Source organism: Tamandua tetradactyla, chromosome 25, assembly GCF_023851605.1.
Source record: "Tamandua tetradactyla isolate mTamTet1 chromosome 25, mTamTet1.pri, whole genome shotgun sequence".
NCBI lineage: Eukaryota > Metazoa > Chordata > Mammalia > Pilosa > Myrmecophagidae > Tamandua > Tamandua tetradactyla.
Window position 1 is genome coordinate 6,341,418 of NC_135351.1, and position 24,771 is coordinate 6,366,188.

Genomic DNA, 24,771 nt, shown 5'->3' on the forward strand with positions numbered 1-24,771 from the left:
ACATATGGACTTGATTTGATATATGAATAAAAGTAAATTCATGGCCATGCAGGGAGGAAATACTTCCATTGTTCATTGATTTATGATGATTTAGCATGACAGGGTGACTGGCATAGCCAGGATTAGGAGCTGGATATATCAGGGTTTTGATATAGGTTTTCCTGCTTATTAGTTACATGAACTTGAAAGGGTTACTACTTAATCTCGTTAGTTTTTCTTGTATAACAACAAGTAAGCTCCTTGTGAGAATTCAAGGAATGTTGATGCGAAAAATGATTGTCAGGCACTCCGTGAAGAGCACCCATTATCATCATCCCCACGGTTATAGAGAAATGCTTCAGGGGAAAACAGAACGGAGGTTTTGAGAGTCAAACACTTTATCAATTGAATGGCACATACCCAACTTTATGGAAATCTCACCCAGGTCTACTTTAAATCAGTATGCTGTTTCTACTACAATACAGATTATAGACCAGGGGAAAGGGGTATAGCCCTTTTTAATTTTACTTCAGTTCAGCACCAAGCATCCAATTAATTCCCTATAATTTTTTCAAGGGGAAGAGGCTGGGGGGAGAGGTTATTGTTATCATTCTAGTTTAACGAAAAATTTAAAGACTAAAGTTGTCCTTGTGAAGCCGTTTAAAATGAGCTGGGTTACAATATATTACAGTGAAGTCTGTCTTCCTTTCTCTCTCAACTTGTACGAAAAGAGAAAAACCTCCATACAAGCAGAGTAAGATGCATTTTGAAGTCTAAGTGGCATGAAGGTACTTCTGGGAGTGTTCTATAATAAATTCTCCAAACTTAGGGGGTCTCCATGTATATTCTTTACATATTTTTATTAGTTGTGGGTTTGCAAAACAATCATTGTGTAAATGCTCTTGTATCTGAAATGTTTATTCTATAATAATTTAATTTATTTGTGCTTCTATTATTAGGGAAGTCGCAGGGTCTTCAAAGACGCAGAATCCACTTGAGACTTGCTCATCCTAAACCCTGAACGCCCACGAAGACGTGGCCACAGCTACTAATCGTCCTGAACAAGCAAAGAAGGGAGCTCACAAATCAGGAATAAGGCAGGCAGCCTGCAGACAGAGGAGGAAATCAAAGCACCGCAATCCCCAGCCACCGTTACCTGGGTGTTGATGGCGTTTTTTTTGGTGGGACGGTTGAGCATGATCTTTGTGATGCCATCCTCTGAGGTCACCAGCAGGGTTTCATACCCAGGCCTGTGGCTGTCTGCAGGTTTCTCATGGCCAAAGGATTCAGATGGTGCCTCCAAACTGGACACCATATCCACGTAGTTCTGCCTGGCCACTTCCTGAAGAGGGGATTAGCAAAGGGCATCAGGCCACGGCCACCAAATACGCACTGTGAGAAACTTCCTAGACTAATAAATAGCACTTGGCAGAGAAAAAAAGTTCAGAGGCTCTGATTCAATACCAGTACAACAAGAGTTTAAAGGTTCTCTCAGAAGTTCAACGTGTGAAGTAAAAGCAGAATAGATGTCAATTCACCTTGGGCAGGCTACCAAGGGCATTCCAGGCTTCCCATTTTGCTTTATTGGTCAAGTCAAAGACACTTGGCTTTGGCACATGACAAGGTCCTTCAGTGGCCTGTGAAAAGAACAGGGTCTGTTCATGCTCAAATGTCCATGCATATGGGAGCCCCAAATATTTAAGATCCATCAAAATCCACAGCTAGCATGAAAATCTGTTGTTCACCTCCCCCAGAATCTTTCACAGGGCACGGGAATTTATTTGAACTTTCCCTCTTTGATGTTGTTGCTAAAAACAGATGAACAAGGGAAAAGGGACTGGAAAAACAATATCCTAACAACTCTCAATCTCTTAAGGTAGGTCCTAATTGCCTGTATCTGAAAATATTGCCAGAAAAGGGTGTGAGGGAGTTACTTTTTAAACAATTCTAATAGTTACTTAGTTTTATTCTGATTGTCCCATTTTTCATACACACTCAAAATACTCACCCAAACAGCCTACAAAAGAAACTAGCTGACAAAGGTTTGGAAGCCCACAGTACATTCTCAGGGCTGAGTAATGTGCCAACAGGACGAATTCAGGGGTGGATTTCTGGTAGTTTTGCAACAAAAGTGGTAGCTAGGGGCAGGGCCAGAGGCTGAGAGGACCGGTGGCTGATAGGACACTCAACTGCAAGTAAAAAGCAACTACCTTCTACTTGGGTCAAGGTCGGCGGAATAGGTGTTTTTTGTTTTTGTTCTTTTTAAACTTAAGCAAAGAAATAAAAAAGCAATAGGTTTCAAAGCACTCTTCAAAAAGTAGTTACAGGGGCCGGGCCACAGTGGCTCAGCAGGCAGGAATGCTTGCCTGCGATGCCAGAGGACCGGGTTTCGATTCCCTGCCCATGTAAAAAAAAAAAAAAAAAAAAAGTGGCTATAGGACAGATTCCAGAGTTTGTCATGGGCTACCATATGATCCTCTCAGACTTTCTATTCTAGCTGCTCCAGAATATAGGAGGCTAGAGAGCTTGAATACTTTTTTATCATCACAATCGACTTTTTCCTTCTTTTTTTTTTGTGAACAATAACATATACACAAAAAAGCTATAAATTTCCAAGTACAGCACCACAATTAGTTGTGAAATAGGTGTTTTAATATGAAAATAAGTTCAGTTGCTTTTCAGAAATGGCAATTTAAAATAGCCTTTAATAACCATTATTTTGACGTTTTAATTTTAAAATATAATTGGCTAAAAGAGGAACAAAGATGTGAAAAACAAAGAAAGGAGACAGACGACAAAAAGACAAGGAGAGATTTCCGTGAAGAAGGCCGACTGGAGTAGCTCAAGATCAGCCCTGCTCCATGGAAAAGTTAGAGAAGGGACAGGAGTGCGACTGAGGCGGCAATTCAGGAGTGCAGCTGACCTGGGAGAGACTTCTGCACCATATGCAGCAGCCCTGGTTGCAGAGGCCAAGGAACTGAGTGGCAGAGAGCTGGAGCCTGGCATGGAGGGGCAGAGCCCGCAGGAGTGCATGGACTGGAACGCAGGACTAGGAAGTAAGCCAGGCCGTGTCCCTTGGGCGCACTACCCTCACCAGCGCAGCCACGTGACTGGTGACTCACCCCACATCTCACGTACCATATCCCAATCACCCACTCCCATTCCTGGCGCTCCAGGCGCCCCCACCCCACCAGCCCCCAGTGCACATAACTGCCCCACACCCCCACCCCAAGTGTAACCCAACCCAACTCTCCTGCACCCCTCCTGAGCACTATCTCCCCCTCCCTGTTCCCTGCAGGCTGTTGCCAGCACAAAAAGGCGGCAGGCACTAACCTCCATACTCAAGCTACCGGACCCTTCCCCTCACCCACAGTAATAGTGTCACACAGCCTCACCCCACCCTCCCTGAGCTCAGCGCATCTGTTTACGGCATTCCCAGGCCCACGCATGCGCTCGGGCCCCCAATCGCTCAAGTCATTCAGCTCTGGGAACTGTACTTTACAGCAGTCCTAGAACCACATAAGTACACGGCCCTCAGCCACACTCTCCAGCTCTGAGAAAGTGCTGACTTGTGCAGCAGGGTCACATCTGCCCCCCTACCCCCAACCCATGAAGGCATAATGCCGACCTGCTGCCACAGCTCTACACATGTACACACCAGGGTTACACACCTCCAGACCAGTGCACCTGCACAGCTACATCCTCCCTGGCCGCTGGGCGCCCATGTTCACCCCCAACCTATGCCCATAGCTGCCCTGAAACAAATCACCATACTGAGTGCGCCACCCTGTGCCTTGCTCCCTGCTGTACAACCATTCAGCAAACACAAGGCCTTAGACTACCGAAAGAAATAAATTCCCAAAGTAAATCAATCAAGATATTTACATGCGACAAAAACAGCAGATCACTAAGCATATCACAATGCAGACAAATATAGTCCTGCCTAATGACCAAATTAAAACACCAGAGGAGACACAGACATTGGAACAACTAATCAAAGATGTGCATACAACTCTACTTGACAAAATAAGTGGGACAGCAAATGACATAAAGGAGATCAAGAAGACAGTAGAAGAGCACAAAGATGAATTTGAAAGAATAAATAGAAAAATAGCGGAAATAACAGAGATTAAAGACTGTTGACCAAATACAAAACATACTAGAGGCACACAACACCAGATTTGAAGAGACAGAAGAAAGAATAAGTGATACCCACAGTCACCACTGTGGGTATTAACATTGTGCTAGAAGTTCTAGCTAGAGCAATCAGGCAGGAGAAGAAATAAAAGGCATCCAAATTGAAAAGGAAGAAGTAAAACTCTCATTATTTGCAGATAATATGATACTGTAATTGGAAGATCCTCAGAAATCTACAGCAAAGTTACTTGAGCTAATAAATTCAGCAAGGTAGCGGGATATAAAATTAATGTGCAAAAATCAGTAACATTTCTATACACAAGCAATGAGCTAGCTGAAGAGTCAGTTAAGGAAAAAAATCCATTCAAAATAGCAACTAAAAGAATCAAATACTTAGGAATGAACCTAACAAGGGACATAAAGGACTTGTACACAGAAAGCTACATAACATTGCTAAAAATCAAAGGAGATCTAAATAGGTGGAAAGACATTCCCTGTTCATGGGAATATAGTTAACTAAATACAGTTAAGATGTCAATTCTACCCAAATTGATTTACAGATTCAACACAGTACCAATAAAAATTCCAACAACCTACTCTGAAGATTTGGAAAAGCTAACTACCAAATTCATCTGGAAGGGAAAGAGACCTTGAATAGCTAAAAGCATCCTAAGAAAGAAGAACAAAGTGGGAAGATTAACACTCCCTCACTTTAAAACCTATTATAAAGCCACAGTGGTCAAAACAGCATGGTATTGGCATAAAGACAGAAGCATTGACCAATGGAATTGAATTGAAAGTGCAGAAATAGACCACAAATCTATGGTCAATTGATTTTTGACAAGGCCCCCAAATCCTCTGAACTGGGATAAAATAGTCTTTTCAATAACCAGGCATGGAAGAACTGGCTATCAATAGCCAAGAGAATGAAAGAGGACTCCTATCTTACACCCTACACAAAAATTAACTCAAAGTGGACCAAACACCTAAATATAAGAACTAGCACCACAAAGCTTCTAGAAGAAAATGTAGGGAAACATCCTCAAGACCTAGTAATAGGAGGGAGCTTCCTAAACTTTACACCCAAAGCACAAGCAACAACAACAAAAAAATAGATAAATGGGAACTCCTTAAAATCAAATGCTTCTGCACCTCAAAAGACTTTGCAAAAAGGTGAAGAGGCAGCCTGCTCAATGGGAGAAAATATTTGGAAATCACATAGATAAAGGTTTGATTTCCAGTATATGCAAAGAAATCATACAACTCAACAACAAAAGAACAAACAATCCAATTATAAAATGGGCTAAAGATGTGAATAGGCATTCTTCTTAAGAGCAAATACAGATGGCTCAAAAGCACATGAAGAGATGTTCATTTTCACTGGCTATAAGGGAAATGCAGATCAAGACTACAATGAGATACCACCTCACACTTATAAGAACGGCTGCTATTAAACAATCAGGAAACTATAAATGTTGGAGAGGATGTGGAGAATTTGGGAAACATGTACTGCTAGTGGGAATGTATAATGGTGCAGCCACTATGGAAGACTGGAAATTCCTTAGGAAACTAAGTATTGAGCTGTCCTATGACCCAGCAATAGCACTACTTGGTATACACAGAAGAGCTGAAAGCAACGACACAAACAGACATTTGCACACTGATATTCATAGCAGCATTATTCACAATCGCCAAAAGATGGAAACAAACCAAATGCCCATCAACAAGATGAGTGGATTAACAAAACGTGGTATATACGTACAATGGAATATTATGCAGCAGTAAGACAAAATGACAAGATGGATGAGGCTTGAGGACATAATGCTGAGTGAAATTAGCCAGACACAAAAGGACAGATACTATATAATTTCACTTTTATGACAAGCATAAAGGTATAATCAGAGACTTATAATGCGGAATATAGGCTACTTAGAGATACCTAGAAGCTAGAGATGGGTGAACCGTTAGCTAATGAGGTTGCACTCCAATGTAAGGGAATAGATAGGAGTGAAGGTGATTCTCTAGTGGATCTAGAAATATTATCATATTGAAGATGAACAAGATTGAAAGGGGTTTTATAGAGCTACGTGTCCCACTGACTCACACTAGAAATATGAATTACTTCTTGTAAGAATTACTTCAAAGATATGATTCTTGTATAAAGAGTGTTTTAAGTCCAGGGCATGGGGGGAAACTGCTATTGCATGCTATGGGCTATGTTCAAAAGGAAACCATCAGCACTACCACAGCAACAGCAGAGGTAAACAATGGGGGAGGGACAAGAGTTAAGAGGAGGTTTAGATCTTCTATTTGTTGAGGGTATGTTTACTGGTTTTCCGTCTCTTGGGAACAACAATATTATCTAAAATTGAGAATGTTGATGGACTGTGGAATTTGGGCCCTATACACGATGTCCGATGAATGCAGGTGGCTGAATGATGCACTGACAGAGAAGTAGATTGGCGAACGACGGTGTATACGTATGAACGAAGGCTGTGCTGCTACAAAAAGGAACAGTGTCGTGAGGCTTGTAACGATGTGAATGAACATGTGGGACATTTGGTGAGACAAAATAAGCCAGAAACAAAAAAACAACAATGGTATGGTCACCTTTAGAAAATGCTTATAAGATTGTAAGCTTTCAGAGTAGTCACATTAAGTCCGGAGTGATGATTATTATTTCTGGATTTTAAGAGGCTGTTTTATATATATAACCTGATATTTAGAGATAAGAACGAAGCCGAACAGGTTGGGGTTAAAGTAATTCAGAACATAGGGGTAAGGAAGACAGTGTCTATATTTTAGAACCACACATACTCTTTGAGACCAATGGAAGAAAGGTTTATTTGATCTGGAACTGAAATTTTCTGTAGTGCATAATCCTACTCAACCTATCTGTATAGCTCATTTGAACAACTGATACACAGAGAAGACAGAATGAGAAAGAGGTTTTTTAATCCTGTATAGATTATTGTAATGTCTGGAAACATCCTAGAGTATATTAACCAGATAATCAAAAAGTATTGGCAAAATCCCCTGAGGGAAGGGAGAAAGACTATGGAGCTGTTAAACCTTACCATCAGGGAATCCCTGATACTGTGTCAAACTTTAGGGACACCCATATCAATAGGCCATGCTCTCAATCATGAGGCTTACCCTTGTGAAGCTTATGTAGGTAGCATAGAAGCTTAGACTACCTATTGGCAAGCCTGAGAGTTACTTCTGGAAGACCTCTATTATTGCTCAGATGTGGCCTCAGTCTCTCTAAGCCCAACTCTGCAATTGAAATCATTGCCCTCCCCCTACATGGGACATGACATCCAGGGGTGAAAGTCTCCCTGGTGACATGGGAGATGACTCCCAGGGGTGAATCCAGACATGGCACCATGGGATCAACAATTACATCCTGACCAAATGGGGGAAAAGAAGTATAATTAATAAAGTACCAGTGGCAGAGAGAGTTCAAATAGAGTCGAGAGGCTACTCTGCAGGTTGCTCGTATGCAAGCTTCAGGTAGACCTTGCTACCTATCATAACCTGCCAACCCCCAACCAGGACCATTCCAGCCAATCTTAAAGAACACCTAGGGCAATGTATAAGATTCCACAAAGGTTCCAGGCACAAGAGTAACTTGCCAGAAACCTACAACCTCCAGATGGGTCCCTGGTCCCATAAGTCCTGAAACCTAGCCCAGCCTCTCCTGAATATCAGATAGTTCTATCTCCCTACCGCATATTAGTGACAGACCCTTCCAATATAAAAAATTTAGAACTGCCATAGCCCAAACAACCCTAATGAGAGGTATGGAAAGATCAAAGGTGATGGTGGAATTATACATAGACGATAGGACTTAACAAATGAATATGAATGCTGAATCATTACGTTGATATCTCTTTTAGTCTCTAGTATTTTAGAGCAGCTAGAGGTAAAAACCTAAAATTGTGAAATTGTAACCCATGTCAAAGTCTGAAATATGTTCTACAACTAATTGTGGTGCTGTGCTTTGAAATTTATAGCTTTTTTGTATATATGTTATTGTTCACAAAAAAAAAGAAGGAAAAAAAGTCAATTGTGATGATAAAAAAAGTATTTAAGCCTTCTAGCCTCCTATATTCTTGAGCAGCTAGAAGGAAAAATATGAGAGGATCGTATGGTAGCCCATGACAAACTCTGGGATCTGTTCCACAACCACTTTTTGAAGAGTGCTTTAAAAACTATTGATTTTTTTATTTCTTTGCTTTTTATATATGTTATACTATACAATAAAAAAAAAGTTATAATAAAAAAAACCTAGTAACTGGGCTTACTGATCTCCCCACTATGTGGAACATGACTCCCAGGGGTATAAATCTCCCTGGCAATGTGGGACAGAAATCCCAAATGAGCCAGGACCTGGCATCAAGGATTGAGAAAGCTTTCTTGACTAAAAGGGGGAAGAGAGAAATGAGATAAAGTTTCAGTGGCTGAGAGATTTCAAACAGAGTTGAGAGGTTATCCTGAAGGTTATTCTTATGCATTATATAGCAATTCCTTTTAAGTTTATGGTGTAGTAGAGTGGCTGTAACAAAGCACCTGAAACTGCTGAGTTGTGTTCTAGTAGCCTTGATTCTTGAAGACCACTGTATAACTATAGAGCTTTTACAATGTGACTGTGGGATTATGAAAACATTGTGTCTCTTGCTCCTTCTATCCAGGGTATGGATAGATGAGTAAAAAAAAAATATGGATAAAAATTAAATACATAATAGGGGAGACAAAGGGGAAAATAAATTGGGTAGATGGAAATACTAGTGGTCAATGAGGTAAGGAGTAGGGTATGTATGAATTTTTTTCTTCCTTCTGTTGATTTCTTTTTCTGGAGTGATGCAAATGTTTTTTAAAAATGATAATGGTGAGGAATACACAACTATGTGATGATATTGTGAGCCACTGATTGTATACCATGTATGGAATGTTTGCGTGTTAAGATTTATCAATAAAAATATTAAAAAAAAAGAGAGAGAGTCACCCGTGCAGAAGGAGAGTCTTGGCACCGTCATGGGAACAGAAAACTATGCGGGTGCCCAAGGGACAGAGTTCCACAGGGAGGTCCCTGCATCAAGTAGTCTTTGAACATTACAACCTATAGACTTTCCTTTTTAAATTTCGTTATAAAAATTTTCAAACATACACATAAGGAGATTATAATGAGCCCCTAGTACTCAACAACCAGATTCTATAATTAGAATCCATTTTGCCATACTTGCTTCACCTATCCTATTTTGTGTGTGTGTGTGGCTAATCCCTAACGTCATTCTATTTTATATCTACAGACTCAAAACACATTTCTTAAAAAAAAATCAACAATTTTTTAAATAGCCGTGATACCACTAATGATAATTCCTAGTATAATTCATACCCAGCCCATATTCAATGTTTCCCAATTGCCGTTTTCAGGTGATTATTCTATTCAGTATCCAAATGAAGTCTACATATTTGATTGTTGTACCGTTTACATCTCTTTTCTTCTGGAATGATCCAGAGGGGTTACTTTTTTTTGCCTGAATAGTATTTTAGTGTCTAAAACTGCACAGAGAAACTCTTTATATATTCTCTTTAGAGGAAAGGCAGTAACACAAACCCAAAATTTGAAAGCTGAATTTTAGTAAAATATACAGCTTTTCTATTTGAGGGGTCACCTGTGCAAAATATCTCCAAATGTCAGACCTTGGGCATTTACCTGCTTGTACAATGCGTAGAGTTTCAGTTTCAACTCATTTCCTGGATCCTTCTTCAAGAGTTTCACCTGATTAATTGCATTTTCAAAGTCCTGCTGAGTGGCTCTCATTGCAGTGCTGCTTATGTGCAGCTGATGTCCTGGGAAACTAAGGACCTGCAAAGGACTATGAAGAGGCAGACATCAAACTTCTTCAGGCTGACGACTAATTGCTCCCAACCCTTATGCCCAAATGCTCTGTTTTCTCTCTCCTTGCCCCAGTCAGCTAGCTGCAAAAGGTTAGTGGTTTCCAAATCAATTCTTGGAAAAGAAATCTATACAGAAGTCATTTTTTAAATAAAGGGAAAAGAAGTTATAACCTGTATTGCTCAACTGGGTATTTGTAAGCAATTCAAACCAAGTACCTTGGTCAGAACCCAAAGGGCAGTTTCAATTCTACTCCAGGCAGGGAGTAAAGAGCCTGCGAGGTGAGTTGGGTATGAGACCAAAGGAGCAAAATGCACAGAAAGAATTCAGCCCAGGTCCCAGAGTCCAAACCCAGTCCTTTTATTCTCACTGATTAACAAGTGATAAATTATTAATCCAATACACTCTTACCTTGTGCTTCCCAACGAACAGGTGGGAAGGCGGAGAAAAGGGGTGAAGCACAAGAAAAGTTCATAGGGCAAATGAGGAGCATGTGACACTCCAGAGGAGCCGCTTCCTTCTCTGAGAGATCCCATCCCCCACCCCCCCACCCCCGAACATGGATTAACCCAGCTGGTTACTGGCTTTCCCAGGTGGGAGCATATCACAAACAGCAAGCAAGGTCTAGGGGCAGGAAAGATTTCAAGCACCCCCAATAAGCAGAGAGGAGGGGAGGGGAAAACTTTAAGGCAGAAGTACTGAGGCCACGAGAAAAAAAACGGATGTTCACAATGAGGACCCTGAATAACAAAGTTAATGGCATCCAAAAGAATTAAAATTGCACGTAAATTACAAATAAAGCCCAAATCTATCAAAGTGACCGTTCCCCTGCAATTACGTAACTTCCACAAGGTACAATGAATTCTCTAGGTTCAAACCAGAGTACTGTGCAATTCAATAAAATCAGGCTACAATAAGTTTTCTATTAATTTGTTTTTTGGAAAAGGGACAAGCTGCATCCTACATGAATTTGGCACCTGGCAAGTAGAAAACGAAAGTAAAACTTCAAATATCCACAGAAGGCCTACATGTGCAAGTTCCCACAAAATGCGGTTTCACTCACAGTGAAATGGAAGTGTGGGTTTTTAAAGTTATAAACACATAACCATTTGGGAAAATACAAAAAGTCGGAAAATTCGCTCACAATGCCATAACCTAAAGGCCCCCACCGTGTACCAGTGTTTTCATGTTTCCTGTGCATGATTTCTTTGGTTTTTACTTAATGGTGACTGCCTTCCTGCCACTTACAGCACAAGCATTTTCCAAAGGATAATAATTTAATCCAAACTGACGGTGACGTCTGTCTCGCATTTCTGCGGCTCTTAACAAATATCACATCTTGGGAAACTGCGTCCTGCAATTTTAGAGCGCCGGGGATGGCGGCCTGCAAGCCGAGGCTCCTAGGAAGGACCCGCGCGGCCGAAGGCAGGCGGCAGCTGCAGCCTCGGGAACTCACCGCGGAGAAGGACGCGTCCCCAGGCCCCTCGACCGCGCCTCCGACGCTTCCCGGAAGGCGAGGAAGGGAGTGCGCGATGGAAAAGGATCCTTACATAACTTCCTCCGTGGGAACCCATAAAAAATTAAATAAATAAGCCGTGGCTACCGAAAGAGCACCAAGGGTGCAGCTCGGGAGCTCGGCGACCCCCAGCTGGGCCGCTCCCCTAGGACCGCGGCCCAGACCTCACACTTACCTCCTGCCGGGCCTCCGCCGGCAGCCCCGCGCCAGGATGGTCGTGAGCGCGGCCATGGAGGGACAGGGCAGGGGGAGCCCGGGCCTGCCCGGCGCGAGGGTACACGGGCCGGCCTGGAGAGCTGCAGGGCCGTGGGGGCGGGGCCGGGGCGCGGGTGCTCACCAGAGCGCGCCTGCCGGGACCCTGAGGGGTTTGGGGAATGCGGACGCGCCGCCGCCTGGCTGTGGACGCAGCTCGGCTAGAAGCCGGCCGGCCCCTCCCGCCCTTCGGTGGAACGAGGATGTGGAAAGGACGCCCCTAGCCCGAGAACGCTGGCCTGCGCCTAGGCGGATTGGCCAGGAAGGTCACCTCCGAGCGAGGGCCACCGAAGACCGAGGAAGTTGTGGGGGTGGGGGTCGGGGACGGGAGAGGGTGTCAGGTAATGAAAGTTATTCATTCCAAAAGCAAACCCAAAAGCAAACTAATAAACAGACAAAACCCGGCCACACCGTCTAAGGACACTTAATATCTTAAAACCACTTTTTCATGTCCATAACGCTTCGGTGGATGTTTCTAAGTTCTGCCAAAGCATTTATTGAATAGTCACTTTGAAGAAGATACACGGATTCTTAAGAATTGCAAGGACCTTTGGCTGTCACATCTTCCAGTTTACGGAAAACCAACACCCCCCCCCCCCCCCCCCCCCGCAAAACCCTCTTTAAACCAGTTGCTTAAGAAGTAGTATCTAATTATGCCTGGCGTCAATAACATTCTTAGACTGGTATAATCGACCCTGTAAGCAAAGCTGTAGAGAAAAATTGTGTTTGCTTGGTTTTGCGGGTAGGGAAATTGATGTTCAGAAGAGTTATTAGGGGTCTTGCGCAGAGACCTGAAATCCTGACAGTGGGCAGAGTAAACAACCTGAGTATTATTAATCCATGCCGATGGCACTAGTTTGCTTCATCTGGTAAATCTGGGTAATCAGAGTGCATTGCTGCAAGACTGAAGTCCAGGTCCTATTCTAAAATATTTCTTCAGATGCTACAGAGTGATACAATAATTGGTCGTCTGAGCTGAATCGGTCAATGACCCTGCCCCTCTCCCAGACTGACTTAGATGGCCCTCAAAGGGTGATAGAAATTGCAGATACTGGAAGATTGACTGGGATCCAGAAGATGAAATGCCTCTAATAGAAACAGTAATACTTTCTTTTATTAATTAAAAAAAATTAACAACAAACAAAACAATAAGATATCATTCCATTCTACATATATAATCAGTAATTCTTAATATCATCACATAGTTGCATATTCATCATTTCTTAGTACATTTGCATTGATTTAGAAAAAGAAATAAAAAGACAACAGAAAAAGAAATAAAACGATAATAGAGAAAAAAAGTTATACATACCATACCCCTTACCCCTCGCTTTCATTTACCACTAGCATTTCAAACTAAATTTATTTTAACGTTTGTTCCCCCTATTATTTATTTTTATTCCGTATGTTCTACTCTTTTGTTGATATGGTAGATAAAAGGAGCATCAGACACAAGATTTTCACAATCACACAGTCACATTGTGAAAGCTGCATCATTGTTCAATCATCATCAAGAAACATGGCTACTGGAACACAGCTCTACATTTTCAGGCAGTTCCCTCCAACCTCTCCGCTACATCTTGAACAACAAGGTGATATCTACTTAATGTGTAAGAATAACCTCCAGGATAACCTCTCAACTCTGTTTGGAATCTCTCAGCCATTGACACTTAGTCTCATTTCATTCTTTCCCCTTTTGGTCCAGAAGGTTCTCTCAATTCCTTGCTATTAATTCTCAGCTCATTCTAGGGTTTTTCTCAGTCACTTGATGCTGAGTCTCAGCTCATTCCAGGATCTCTGTCCCACGTTGCCAGGAAGGTCCACACCCCTGGGAGTCATGTCCCACGTAGAGAGGGGTAGGGTGGTGAGACTGTTCGTCATGTTGGCTGGAGGGAGAGGCCACATCTGAGCAACGAAAGAGGCTCTCTTGGGGGTGACTCTTAGGCCTAAATTTTAAGTAGACCTGACCTATCCTTTGTGGGGTTAAGTTTCATATGAATAAACCCCAAGACTGGGAGCTCAGCCTGTAGCTTTGGTTGTCCACACTGCTTGTGAGAATATCAAGAATTCGACTTGGGGAGGTTGGATTTCTCCCCACTGTCACCATTCCCCGAACGGGGCTTGCAAATACTTTTCTACTCACTGATCAAATCACTCTGGGATTCATCGGGGCATCACTCTGGACAAACCAACAAAATCTCATGTCCTACCTGAGATTCCAAGTACTTATGGTGTTCAATCAAACTGTCTACATAAGTTATATTAGGAAATGCACTAGTCAAAATATAAATTTTGTAACTTTTTTGCTTTAGTCTCACACATAAGGTGACATTTTTAAATATTAATTACCATCTATTTTCAGCACCCTGCAATAATGACATTCCTTTATTCTTCCTCATGCAAAAACATTTTTAAAATTGTACCTTGTACATTTCACTATTGTTATACACTCTAGGCATTCCTAGATTATACCATCTCAATCTTTACCATCTATCTTTCTTTCTGATTTCATTGATGTCCCCAGCCCTCCTCCCTCTATCATTCTCACGTGCAGCTTCATTCAGTGTTTTAACATAATTATATTACAGTTAGGTAGTATTGTGCTGTCCATTTCTGGGTTTTTGTATCCAGTCCTGTTGCACAGTCTGTATCCCTTCAGCTCCAATTACCCAATATCTTACCCTATTTCTATCTCCTGATGATCTTTGTTACCAACGACATATTCCAAGTTTATTCACTAATGTCAGTTCATATCAGTGAGACTATACAGTATTTGTCCTTTAGTTTTGGGCTAGTCTCACTCAGCATAATGTTCTCAAGGTCCATCCATGTTGTTACATACTTCATAAGTTTATTCTGTCTTAAAGCTGCATAATATTCCATCATATGTATATACCACAGTTTGTTTAGCCACTCGTCTGCTAGATGAATTTGTTGTCTATCTGTTCTTTGACCTTCAGTTCAGCTTTTTCTGGACCTCTAGCTTAGGTTTTGTTTAACAGAGGATAATTTTTTAGTTCTTGTTTTCTTGTTTCTTGCCCTGCTTGTAAGGTGCCTTTTCCCTCCCCACCCTTAGGAGGGTCTTCATAGGTAATATAGACTCCAGCCTTGTTTTCCCGGACTAAACTGGCCTCCTATCAGGGGGAAAGAGTCACCTGCGTCGGTTTTCCCTGAGGGTGAGACCCAGCAGGTTAAAAGACTTTCCTGTGAAGTCTCTGGGCTCTGTTTTTCTTATCCTGCCCAGTATGTGGCGCTTGTCTGTCTGCGGGTCCCACCAGCAAAAGATGTTGTGGCACCTTTAAGTTTGGAAGGCTCTCCCTGCTGGGGGCATGGTGGAGACAGAGGAGAGGTTGTAGGCTGGTTTTAATGGCTTCAAATTGCCAAGCCCTGGGTTCTGAATTCCTTGAGAGAGGGATTCCACCTCAGTTGGGCTCCACCCCTTTCCTGTGCTTTCCTGGGGAAGGCACAGGAGGGAGACAACCCTGAAAGCAGTCTGTTTCTGCCTATGCCTGGGGCAGTTGCAACCCGAGTAGTCCCGTCGCTGAATCCAGAGGCAGCCAAGCCTCCATAGAGACAGCCACAAAAACCTCCATTTAGTCCCTTTTCCTCTTTTTCGGTTAGCCCGATAAGCGACCTCTGCCGTGACCAGGTTTGCCTGATTGGGAGCCTATTTTTAGTAGTCAGAATTTGTTAATTAATGGCACAATTGGTGTTTGGTTGGACTCAGTCCCTGCTACTCTTAGAGTGTCTTTCCTTTCCCTCTGGAAAGCTGCCTGTGGGGGAGGGGCATCGGGTGCTGGCCACCACGGCTTGTGGAACTCACGGTTCTGGGGGGCTCGCAGCCTGTCCAGCTGGTCCAGGCTGGGGTATGCTGTGTGTCCAGTCACTGTCGTGGCTCTGGGAACTGTTCTGTACTGTTTCTGGTCACTGTCATAGCTCTGGGAACTGTTCTGTACTGTTTCTGGTTATTTAGTAGTTGTTCTGGAGGACGAACTAAAATGCGCACCTTGCTAAGCTGCCATCTTGGCCCCTCCCATCACAGTAATACTTTTAAAACATGCCTTATGGGTAAGTATATTTGAATCAAGAAACCTTTCATGGTACAAGTCGACTCCTCACAGGTTGATGTCGACACAGAGGAAAGTGAACTGTGGGAAAGTAGCTGTCCTTGTGAACATGAGTTAAAATTATAGGATGAGCATGTGTGAAAGATTTACTTAACTCATTAATGAGGAATGCAGCAGGATGGTAAAGCTGGTTCCAAAAAGAATTTAAAAGACAGGTTATACATTTGAAGTCTAATTTGTTGGATATTAGTATAGCTACTCCTGCTCTTTTCTGATTGTTATTTGCATAAAATATCTTTTCCCAACCTTTCACTTTCAACCTGTGTTTCTCCTTGGGTCTAAAATGTGTTTCCTGTAGACAGCATATATATGGGTCCTGTTTTTTAGTGCATTCTGCCAGTCTATGTCTTTAATTGTGGAGCTTAATCCATTAACATTTAGTGTTACTAATGTATGGGTAGTACCTTCTTCTACCATTTTGCCTTTTGGATTTTATGTCATATCTAATTTTCTTCTTTTTACCTTTACTGATAATCTTCATTTCTACACTATTCTCCACACCTCTCTCTCCTGTCTTTTTGTACCTGCCTGTAGTGCCTTCTTTAGTATTTCTTGCAGAGCCGGTCTCTTGGTCACAAATTCTCTCAGTGATTTTTTTGTTTGAAAATGTTTTCATTTCTCCCTCATTTTTAAAGGACAATTTTTCTGGATATAGAATTCTTGGTTGTCGGTTTTTCTCTTTTAGTAATTTAAATATATTATCCCACTGTCTTCTTGCCTCCATGGTTTCTGCTGAGACATCTATGCATAGTCTTATTGGACTTCCCTTGTATGTGATGGATTGCTTTTCTCTTGCTGCTTTCAAGATTCTCTCTCTCTTTGACATATGACATTCTGATTAGTAAGAGTCTTGGTGTATGTCTGTTTGGATCTATTCTCTTTGGGGTACGCTGAACTTCTTGGATCTTTAAGTCTTTCATAAGAGTTGGGAAATTTTCAGTGATTTTTTCCTCCATTAGTTTTTTTCCTCCTTTTCCCTTCTCTTCTCCCTCTGGGAAACCTACAACATGTGTTTATGCGCTTCATGTTGTCATTCAATTCCCTGAGTCCCTGCTCATATTTTTCCATTCTTTTCCCTATAATTTTTTTTACTTGTGGGAACTCAGATGTTCTGTCCTCCAGGTCACTAATCCTATCTTCTGCCTCTTGGAATCTGACATTGTAGGTTTCCATTGTTTTTTTCATCTCTTCTACTGTGCCTTTCATTCCCATAAGTTCTATGATTTGTTTCTTCAGACTTTTGATTTCTCCTTTTTGTTCATTCCTTGCCTTCTTTATATCCTCCTTCTATTCACTGATTTGATTTTTGATGAAGTTTTCCTTGTCTGTTCAAACATTCTGAATTAATTGTTTCAACTCCTGTGTCTCATTTGAATTGTTGGTTTGTTCCTTTAACTGGGCCATATCTTCAATTTTCCTAGTGTGAGTCGTTATTTTTTGCTGGTGCCTAGGCATTTAATTAATTTAATTAGTTTATCCTGGAGACTGTTTTCACTTCTTTACCTAGGATTTTCTTGCTGGATGACTTTGGTGTCTATCTGTTCTTTGACATTCAGTTCAGCTTATTTTGGCCAATTAGCTTAGCTTTTGTCTAACAGAGCAGAATTTTTCAGTTCTTGTTTTCTTGTTTCTTGCCCTGACTGTATGGTGCCTTCCTCCCCCACACACCCTTAGGAGGGTCTACTTAGGTATTATAGACCTCCGCCAGATTTTCCCAGACCAAACGGGCCTCCTGTCAGGAGGAAAGAGTCACCTGCATCAGTTTTCCTGGAGGGTGAGACCCAGCAGGTTGAAAGACTTTCCTGTGAAGTCTCTGGACTCTGTTTTTCTTATCCTGCCCAGTACATGGTGCTTTCTGCCTGCAGGTCCCACCAGCATATGATGATTTGGTACCTTTAACTTTGGCAGATTCTCCCTGCTGGGGGTGTAGAGCGACAGAGGACAGGTTGTAGGCTGGCTTTAATCTCTTCAAATTACCAAGCCCTTGGGTCTGAATTCCTTCAGGGAGGGAATCCAGCTGAGTTTGGCCTCACCCCTTCCCTGGGGAAGGGCACAGGCTCCAGGCAAGCTCTCAAACAAGCTTGTTTCTGCCTATGCCTGGGGCAGTTGCAGCCTGAGAAGTCCTGCCACTATATCCAAAGGCAGTCCAGCCTTTGTAGAGACAGCTACAAAAAAAAAAAAAAAAAGGAAGAGAAAAATCCTTCTCAGAGCAGGACCCCTGTTCCTCAGGTTTGCCAATCAAGAGCATAAGTTAGTATGTTGTTTTGTGTACCTTCAGATCCTGTATGCCCCTCTTTTCCTTCAGGGCCCAGACCCTTTCAAGTGTTATGTGCTATCCAATCCAAAATACCTCTGTTTCTTTTTCCCTTTTTACTTTTTCCATCAGCCCTGCCCCCTCAGCACCGGGGCAAAAATCAGTGACCTCTGCTTTGACCAGGTTCAGCTGAGCTGGGGGCCTGTTTTTAGTAGCCAGAATTTGTGAATTAATTCCAAATTGAAAGTTAGCTGCACTCAGCCCTTGCTGCTGGTAAAGTCCCTTTCCTTTCCCCTCTGGGAAGCAGCCTGTGGGGGGTGGGTGCCAGCCGCCACGGCTTAGGGGACTCACGGTTCTGGGGGGGCTTGCAGCCAGTCCAGCTGGTTCAGACTGGGGTACCTTGTGTGTCCAGTCACTGACATGGCCCCAGCAGTTGTTCTGTACTGTTCCTGGCTATTTACTAGCTGTTCTGGAGGACAAACTAAATGCCACACCTCACTAAGCCAGCATTTTGGCACTCTCTCCAAAAGACAGGTTATAATAGCCAGTGTAAAAAAGAATGCTGGAATAGATTGCCAAGTTAAGTACAAATCTGGTCCACCTGTTAGCCTTATCTGCATGATGCCATAACCAAAGGTGGAGCCAAGATAAACCCTCTGCCTGGAATGTTCCCCTTCTCAATCACTTTCTCTCACTCAGACCCTGCCATATAATGAATGGAGCCGTAGTAAATGACAGCTGGTAGAGATGCAAATGATTTGTCCAATAGAAAAAAAATGTCCCCAGTTGGTATGTTTTTGATGCTCTGTAGGACAATGATCAGTTTTGTACATGCAAACTGAGGTGAGGGTTGAGTTCTCAGCGGATCACATTTCCATGCTCAGGAGTTTGGATGCTGTTTTGACAATAGTGGAAAGCCACTGAAGATATAACTGAGGTGTCTGGTTATCCGTTCTCAATGCAATCATATACTCCCATCACATCCTCAGGGTAATACTTCTAGATAAGAGCATTTGACAAAAGGGGGAAGAGAGAATTGAGACAAAGTTTCAGTGGCTGAGAAATTTCAAATAGAGTCAAGAAGTTATCCTGGAGGTTATTCTTATGCATTATATAGATAGCCCTTTTTAGTTTATGGGGTATTGGAGTGGCTGGAAGGAAGTACCTGAAACTGTTGAGCTGTGTTCCAGTAGCCGTGATTCTCGATATCACCTTTACAATGTGACTGTGATTGTGAAAACCTTGAGTCTGATGCTCCTTTTGTCCAGGATATGGACAGATGAGTAAAAATAAATATGGATAAAAGATAAATATTAGGGGGAACAAAGGGTAAAATAAACCGGATAGATGGAAATACTAGTGGTCAATGAGAGCGAGGGGTAAAGGGTATGGTATGTATGAGTTTTTTCTTTTTCTGCAAATGTTCTAAAAGGTGATCATGGTGAATACACAACTATGTGATGATATTGTGAGTCACTTATTGTACACCATGTATGGAATGCTTGTGAAGAGTTATCAATAAAAATATATTTAAAAAGGCAGAAGTGAAAAGTGAAAAGGCACCATACAAGCAGGGCAAGAAACAAGAACTGAAAAATTCTCCTCTGTTAAACAAAACTTTAGCTAGAGGTCCAGATAAAGCTGAACTGAATGTCAAAGAACAGATAGACAACAAATTTATCCAGCAAGAAAACCCTAGGTAAAAGAAGTGCAAGCAATCTCCAGAATAAACTAATTAAGGCAATTAAATGCCTAGATGCCAGCAAAAAATAACAAATCACACTAGGAAAATTGAAGATATGGCCCAGTCAAAGGAACAAACCAACACTTCAAATGATATACAGGAGCTGAAACAATTAATTCAGAATATATGAACAGACATGGAAAACTTCATCAAAAACCAAATCAATGAATTGAGGGAGGATATGAAGAAGGCAAGGAATGAACAAAAAGAAGAAGTGGAAAGTCTGAAAAAACAAATCACAGAACTTATGGAAATGAAAGGTACAGTAGAAGAGATGAGAAAAACAAAGGAAACCTACAATAGTAGATTTCGAGAGACAGAACATAGGATTAGTGAACTGGAGGATGGAACATCTGAAATCTGACAAGAAAAAGAAAATATAGGGAAAAAATGGAAAAATATGAGCAGGGACTCAGGGAATTGAAAGACAATATGAAGTGCATGAATATATGTGTTGTGGGTATCCCAGAAGGAGAAGAGAAGGGAAAAGGAGGAGAAAAACTAATGGAGGAAATTATCACTGAAAATTTCCCAACTCTTATGAAAGACTTAAAATTAAAGATCCAAGAAGTGCAGCATACCCCAAAGAGAATAGCTCCAAACAGACATACTCCAAGACATTTCCTAATCAGAATGTCAGAAGTCAAAGAGAAAGAGAAAATCCTGAAAGCAGCAAGAGAAAAGCAATCCATCACATACAAAGGAAGCCCAATAAGACTATGCTTAGATTTCTCAGCAGAAACCATGGAGGCAAGAAGGCAGTGGGCTGATACATTTAAATTATTAAAAGAGAAAAACTGCCGACCAAGAATTCTATATCTAGCAAAATTGTCCTTCAAAAATGAGGGAGAAATGAAAACATTTTCAGACAAAAAATCACTGAGAGAATTTGTGACCAAGAGACCAGCTCTGCAAGAAATACTAAAGGGAGCACTAGAGACAGATACAAAGACAGAAGAGAGAGGTGTGGAGAAGAGTGTAGAAAGGAAGACTATGAGTAAAGGTAAAAAGAAGGAAAATTAAATATGACATATAAAATCCAGAAGGCAAAATAGTAGAAGAAAGTACTACCCATGCAGTAATAACACTGAATGTTAATGGATTAAACTCTGCAATAAAAGACATACTCTGGCAGAATGGACTGAAAAACAGGACCCATCTATATGCTATCTCTACTCAAAGGATATGAGGGCAAGGACACAAATGGACATTTACACACCAATGTTTATAGCAGGATTATTTAAAATTACCAAGAGATGGAAGCAGCCAAAATGTCCATCAATAGACGGTTGGCTAAACAAACTGGCATTTACATAAGATGCAATACTATGCAGCTGTAAGACAGAATAAAGTTATGAAGCATGTAACAACATGAATGGACCTTAAGGACTTTATGCTGAATGTGATTAGCCAGAAACAAAAGGACAAATACTGTATGGTCTCACTGATATGAACTGACATTAGTGAATAAACTTGGAATATTTCATTGGTAACAGAGACGATCAGGAGATAGAAATAGGGTAAGATATTGGGTAATTGGAGCTGAAGGGATACAGATTGTACAACAGGACTGAATATAAAAACTCAGAAATGGACAGCACAATACTACCTAGCTGTAATACAATTATGTTAAAACACCGAATGAAGCTGAATGTGAGAATGATAGAGGGAGGAGGGCTGGGGGCACAAATGAAATCAGAAAAAAGATAGACAAGAAAGATTGAGATGGTATAATCTAGGATTGTCTAGAGTGTATAATGACAGTGACTAAATGTACAAATTTTAAAAATGTTTTTGCATGAGGAAGAACAAAGGAATGTCATTACTGCAGGGTGCTGAAAATAGATGGTAATTAATATTTTAAAATTTCAACTTATGTGTGAGACTAAAGCAAAAAATGTTTATTTGGTACAAGATTTATATTTTGACTAGTGCATTTCCTAATATAACTTATGTAGATAGCTTGGTTGAATAACATAAGTACATGGAACCTTGGGTAAGACATGAGATTTTGTTGGTTTGTCCAGCTAGATGCCCCAATGAATCCCAGAGTGATTTGATCAGTGAGCGGAAAAGTAAATGCAAAGTCCCCTTTGGGGAATGGTGAGAACGAGGGAAAACTCAACTTCCCCAAGTTGAATTCTTGATATTCTCACAAGCACTGTGGGCAACCAAAGCTATAGGCTGAGCCCCGAGTCTTGGGGTTTGTAAAAAAAATAAAGGCAGAAGTTCAGTCAATATCTCATCTGAAACACTAACCTCTGCCCTGTAATATGATCAGGTCCCTCTGGTGCTTTGAAGGTCTTCGGGAGAGAGATATTCATCCAGTTAGACACTTGCTTAGAGTATTGACTGAAGGCAAGGGGTGCTGACTTCCAGGGGAGGCAGAATCCCAGACCCCCGTACTGCTCACGGGAACCCAGGAGGTATTGTCCCCTGATATGATGAGTCTTCGGGACAGGCCTTCCACTTCACAGTGTTGTGCTCAGTGGTGGGACAAAATATTAAAATTTTAAGATCATAGACTAGAATATACTATTGTAAATCTGTAGTTAGTTTGTAATGGTTATTTTTCTTTCTTATATTTCAAGTATACCATAGCAATGGCATATGAAAAGTTCATCATATTGGGTCATGAGGAACAAACTGTCCTGGCACTATTGTCCAATGGGTACCTGGACCCAGCCTGGATTTCTGTCTCACAGACCTCTCACACTCAGTCACCGCATCCTAGTGATTCTCTTAAATATTTCTGGAATGTGTCCCTTTCCTTTTCTCTCTACCAGTGTGTTAATTCAGGCCCTCATCAGATTTTGGATTACTGTTCCTTGGTTGATTGTTAAATTATCATTACTGCCACTTCCTAGTTTTGCTGACTTGACTCCCCTTTTGCAACTCTTCTCTCTACTTAATTCCTTACTGGCCTCCCTAAATTGTAAATCTGATTACTATACTCCCCTTATCCAAGCCCATGACTGAAAATCTTTTGGTGGGTCCCCTTTGCCTTCTGAATAAACCTCAACTTCTTAGTCTGATGTATAAGGGCCTCAAGAGTTGGCCCCTGCCTCCATGCCTAGTTCGTCTCTCTCCAGCCAATACTTGCACTTTCCATTTCAGTTGACCTTGGGATGCCCAGGTATTTTGAATCTTCATGTTTCTGTGCTCTTTCAGCTTAGGGACTACTTTACCCAGGAAGTCTCATTGATCCTTCCACTGGCAGTTTCTTTCCTTCTATAGTCTCCAGTAGTCGTTTTCTCATAACACCTATATCTCTGCGTAGTAATTGTCTCATTGACACACCCAAAGGCACACCTTGGGAAGAATTCCACTCCTATATTACATCCCATTTCCTATCTCCTGACATGCTGCTTGACACAAAATACTCTATGAATTTGCTTTGAATGATGGATGAGCTGTTGAAAGTTTCTACTAGGCTATGGTTTCCCACATCTGATAACAAGTTGTGAGGAAATTGCTACCATTTTATTTTGTTAGCAGTGGTATTAGCACAGGTGTTTTGTGCTTCAAAATACTTCTTTCAAGTGAGTAGTAGCACAGGGAGGAGGGATCTGATTATTGCTAGGTTCCTGTGCCCAAACGAATCAGGAAAAGTGGCACCAAGGAAATTGTGATGTTATATTTCCTTCCATAAATTCCTGGGGGCTGGGTATAGGTGTGGGTATGTGACCTATATTGTCTTCCTCTATTAGCCATTAGAGATTATTGATCCCTGTTCTGTGTCCTGCATCACAATTGTCTCCTGCTTTAATTCCATTACATTGCTTGAGACAAATGAAACCTGAGCTATTATTATGTTCATTTTTGTCATTTTGTTTTTATGTTGTTTTATTTTCTACCAAAGTAATCCTCTTGTTTTTCCTAGGTAGGTTTTGTATCATGGTCTTACACAGTCACGTGTTGCTGTCAGAGACATCAAAAATAATGTTCTGGACTCTTAATCTGCTTTTGAGTGGTCTTTCTTATTCTGAGCTGTTATAATTTAGAGAAGGACATTTCAGAAGTGAACGTTTTTGACTCACTGCATCACTTCTGCCTACTTTCCTTACACTCGGATGACTCATTCATTCATCCAAGGTTATTTTATCCACCTCTTTGTGTGCTGAGCAAGCATTAGAGCAGAGAAGCTATCATTCCTTGTGCTTGAGGATTCCTTTTCAACCATTCTTCTCTGGCAGAGGAATCACCCTCAGGTAACCCCTTCTGAGAATGATTGGAACTGACAGATATCCCTGTGTAAGAAAGGGCCTGTCCAAATGCATAAGAAAGAACAAGAATAATGGCCCCAATACAAAGTTAGCCAGCGACCCACAAAGAAAATCCTAAAATATCTATTAAGCCCAGCACAATGTTCCAGGGTTGAGAAAGATGTCAGGGAAAAGCATCTGTCATTGGTGGAAGCAGATGTTATCCTTGTCTTGATGAGGCAAAAGTGATTCAGCCTTCTCTTTTAAAGTAAGTATTTAAAAAATTTCATCCTTAAATCACTAAATTAAGTCTACAAAATGATTAAGCATTTGTCTTAGCTTGAGTTCTCCCAGAAGGAGATATAACATGAGGAGTTTAATTGGAGAATGACCCAAGGAAACACTGATGTGGGAACAGGGAAGTGAGACAGGAAAGGAAGGTCAGCAATGAAGGGTGTGTTATCAGGCAAACTATCTCTGGGGGCAACTGGAGCACAATCCTCCTAGGGAACTCTGGGGAGTCAGGAGAGAATATGTGTCACAGTTTTCCTTCCAGGGACTGGGGGAGGTCAGACATTGCCATGTATTGGGGGATATACTGGTTTGCAAGTATTATGTACCCCAGAAAAATCATGTTTTAATCCTGATCCAGTCT

The 24,771-nt window shown here is 41.5% G+C and overlaps 2 protein-coding genes across 11 annotated transcripts in view; one reads left to right on the top strand and one right to left on the bottom strand.

Moving 5' to 3' along the window:
• Positions 1-1,437, top strand: part of LOC143668884 (testis expressed protein 56-like) — an 81,687-nt gene extending 80,250 nt beyond the window's left edge. For all 7 annotated transcript variants that reach the window (XR_013168610.1, XR_013168611.1, XR_013168614.1 and 4 more), the window contains one exon: positions 939-1,437. Coding sequence is in view for 1 of the 7 variants with exons in the window: in XM_077143494.1 (XP_076999609.1) it covers positions 939-977 (39 nt within the window). In the remaining 6 variants the exon portion in view is untranslated. The remainder of the gene's footprint in view (positions 1-938) is intronic.
• The window catches only part of ECI2 (enoyl-CoA delta isomerase 2), a 101,148-nt gene that overhangs the window by 18,091 nt on the left and 58,286 nt on the right, over positions 1-24,771 (bottom strand). Inside the window, exons 1-4 of one of the 4 annotated variants that reach the window (XM_077143486.1) lie at positions 11,710-12,002; positions 9,836-9,998; positions 1,518-1,616; positions 1,136-1,321 (exon numbers count right to left, since the gene is read on the bottom strand). In XM_077143486.1, coding sequence (XP_076999601.1) covers positions 1,136-1,321; positions 1,518-1,616; positions 9,836-9,998; positions 11,710-11,765 — 504 coding nt within the window. In that variant the 5' untranslated portion in view covers positions 11,766-12,002. Of the gene's footprint in view, positions 1-1,135; positions 1,322-1,517; positions 1,617-9,835; positions 9,999-10,236; positions 10,365-11,474; positions 11,590-11,709; positions 12,003-24,771 lie in introns of those variants that run through there. The other 3 variants (XM_077143488.1, XM_077143487.1, XM_077143489.1) reach the window with 3 other exon arrangements.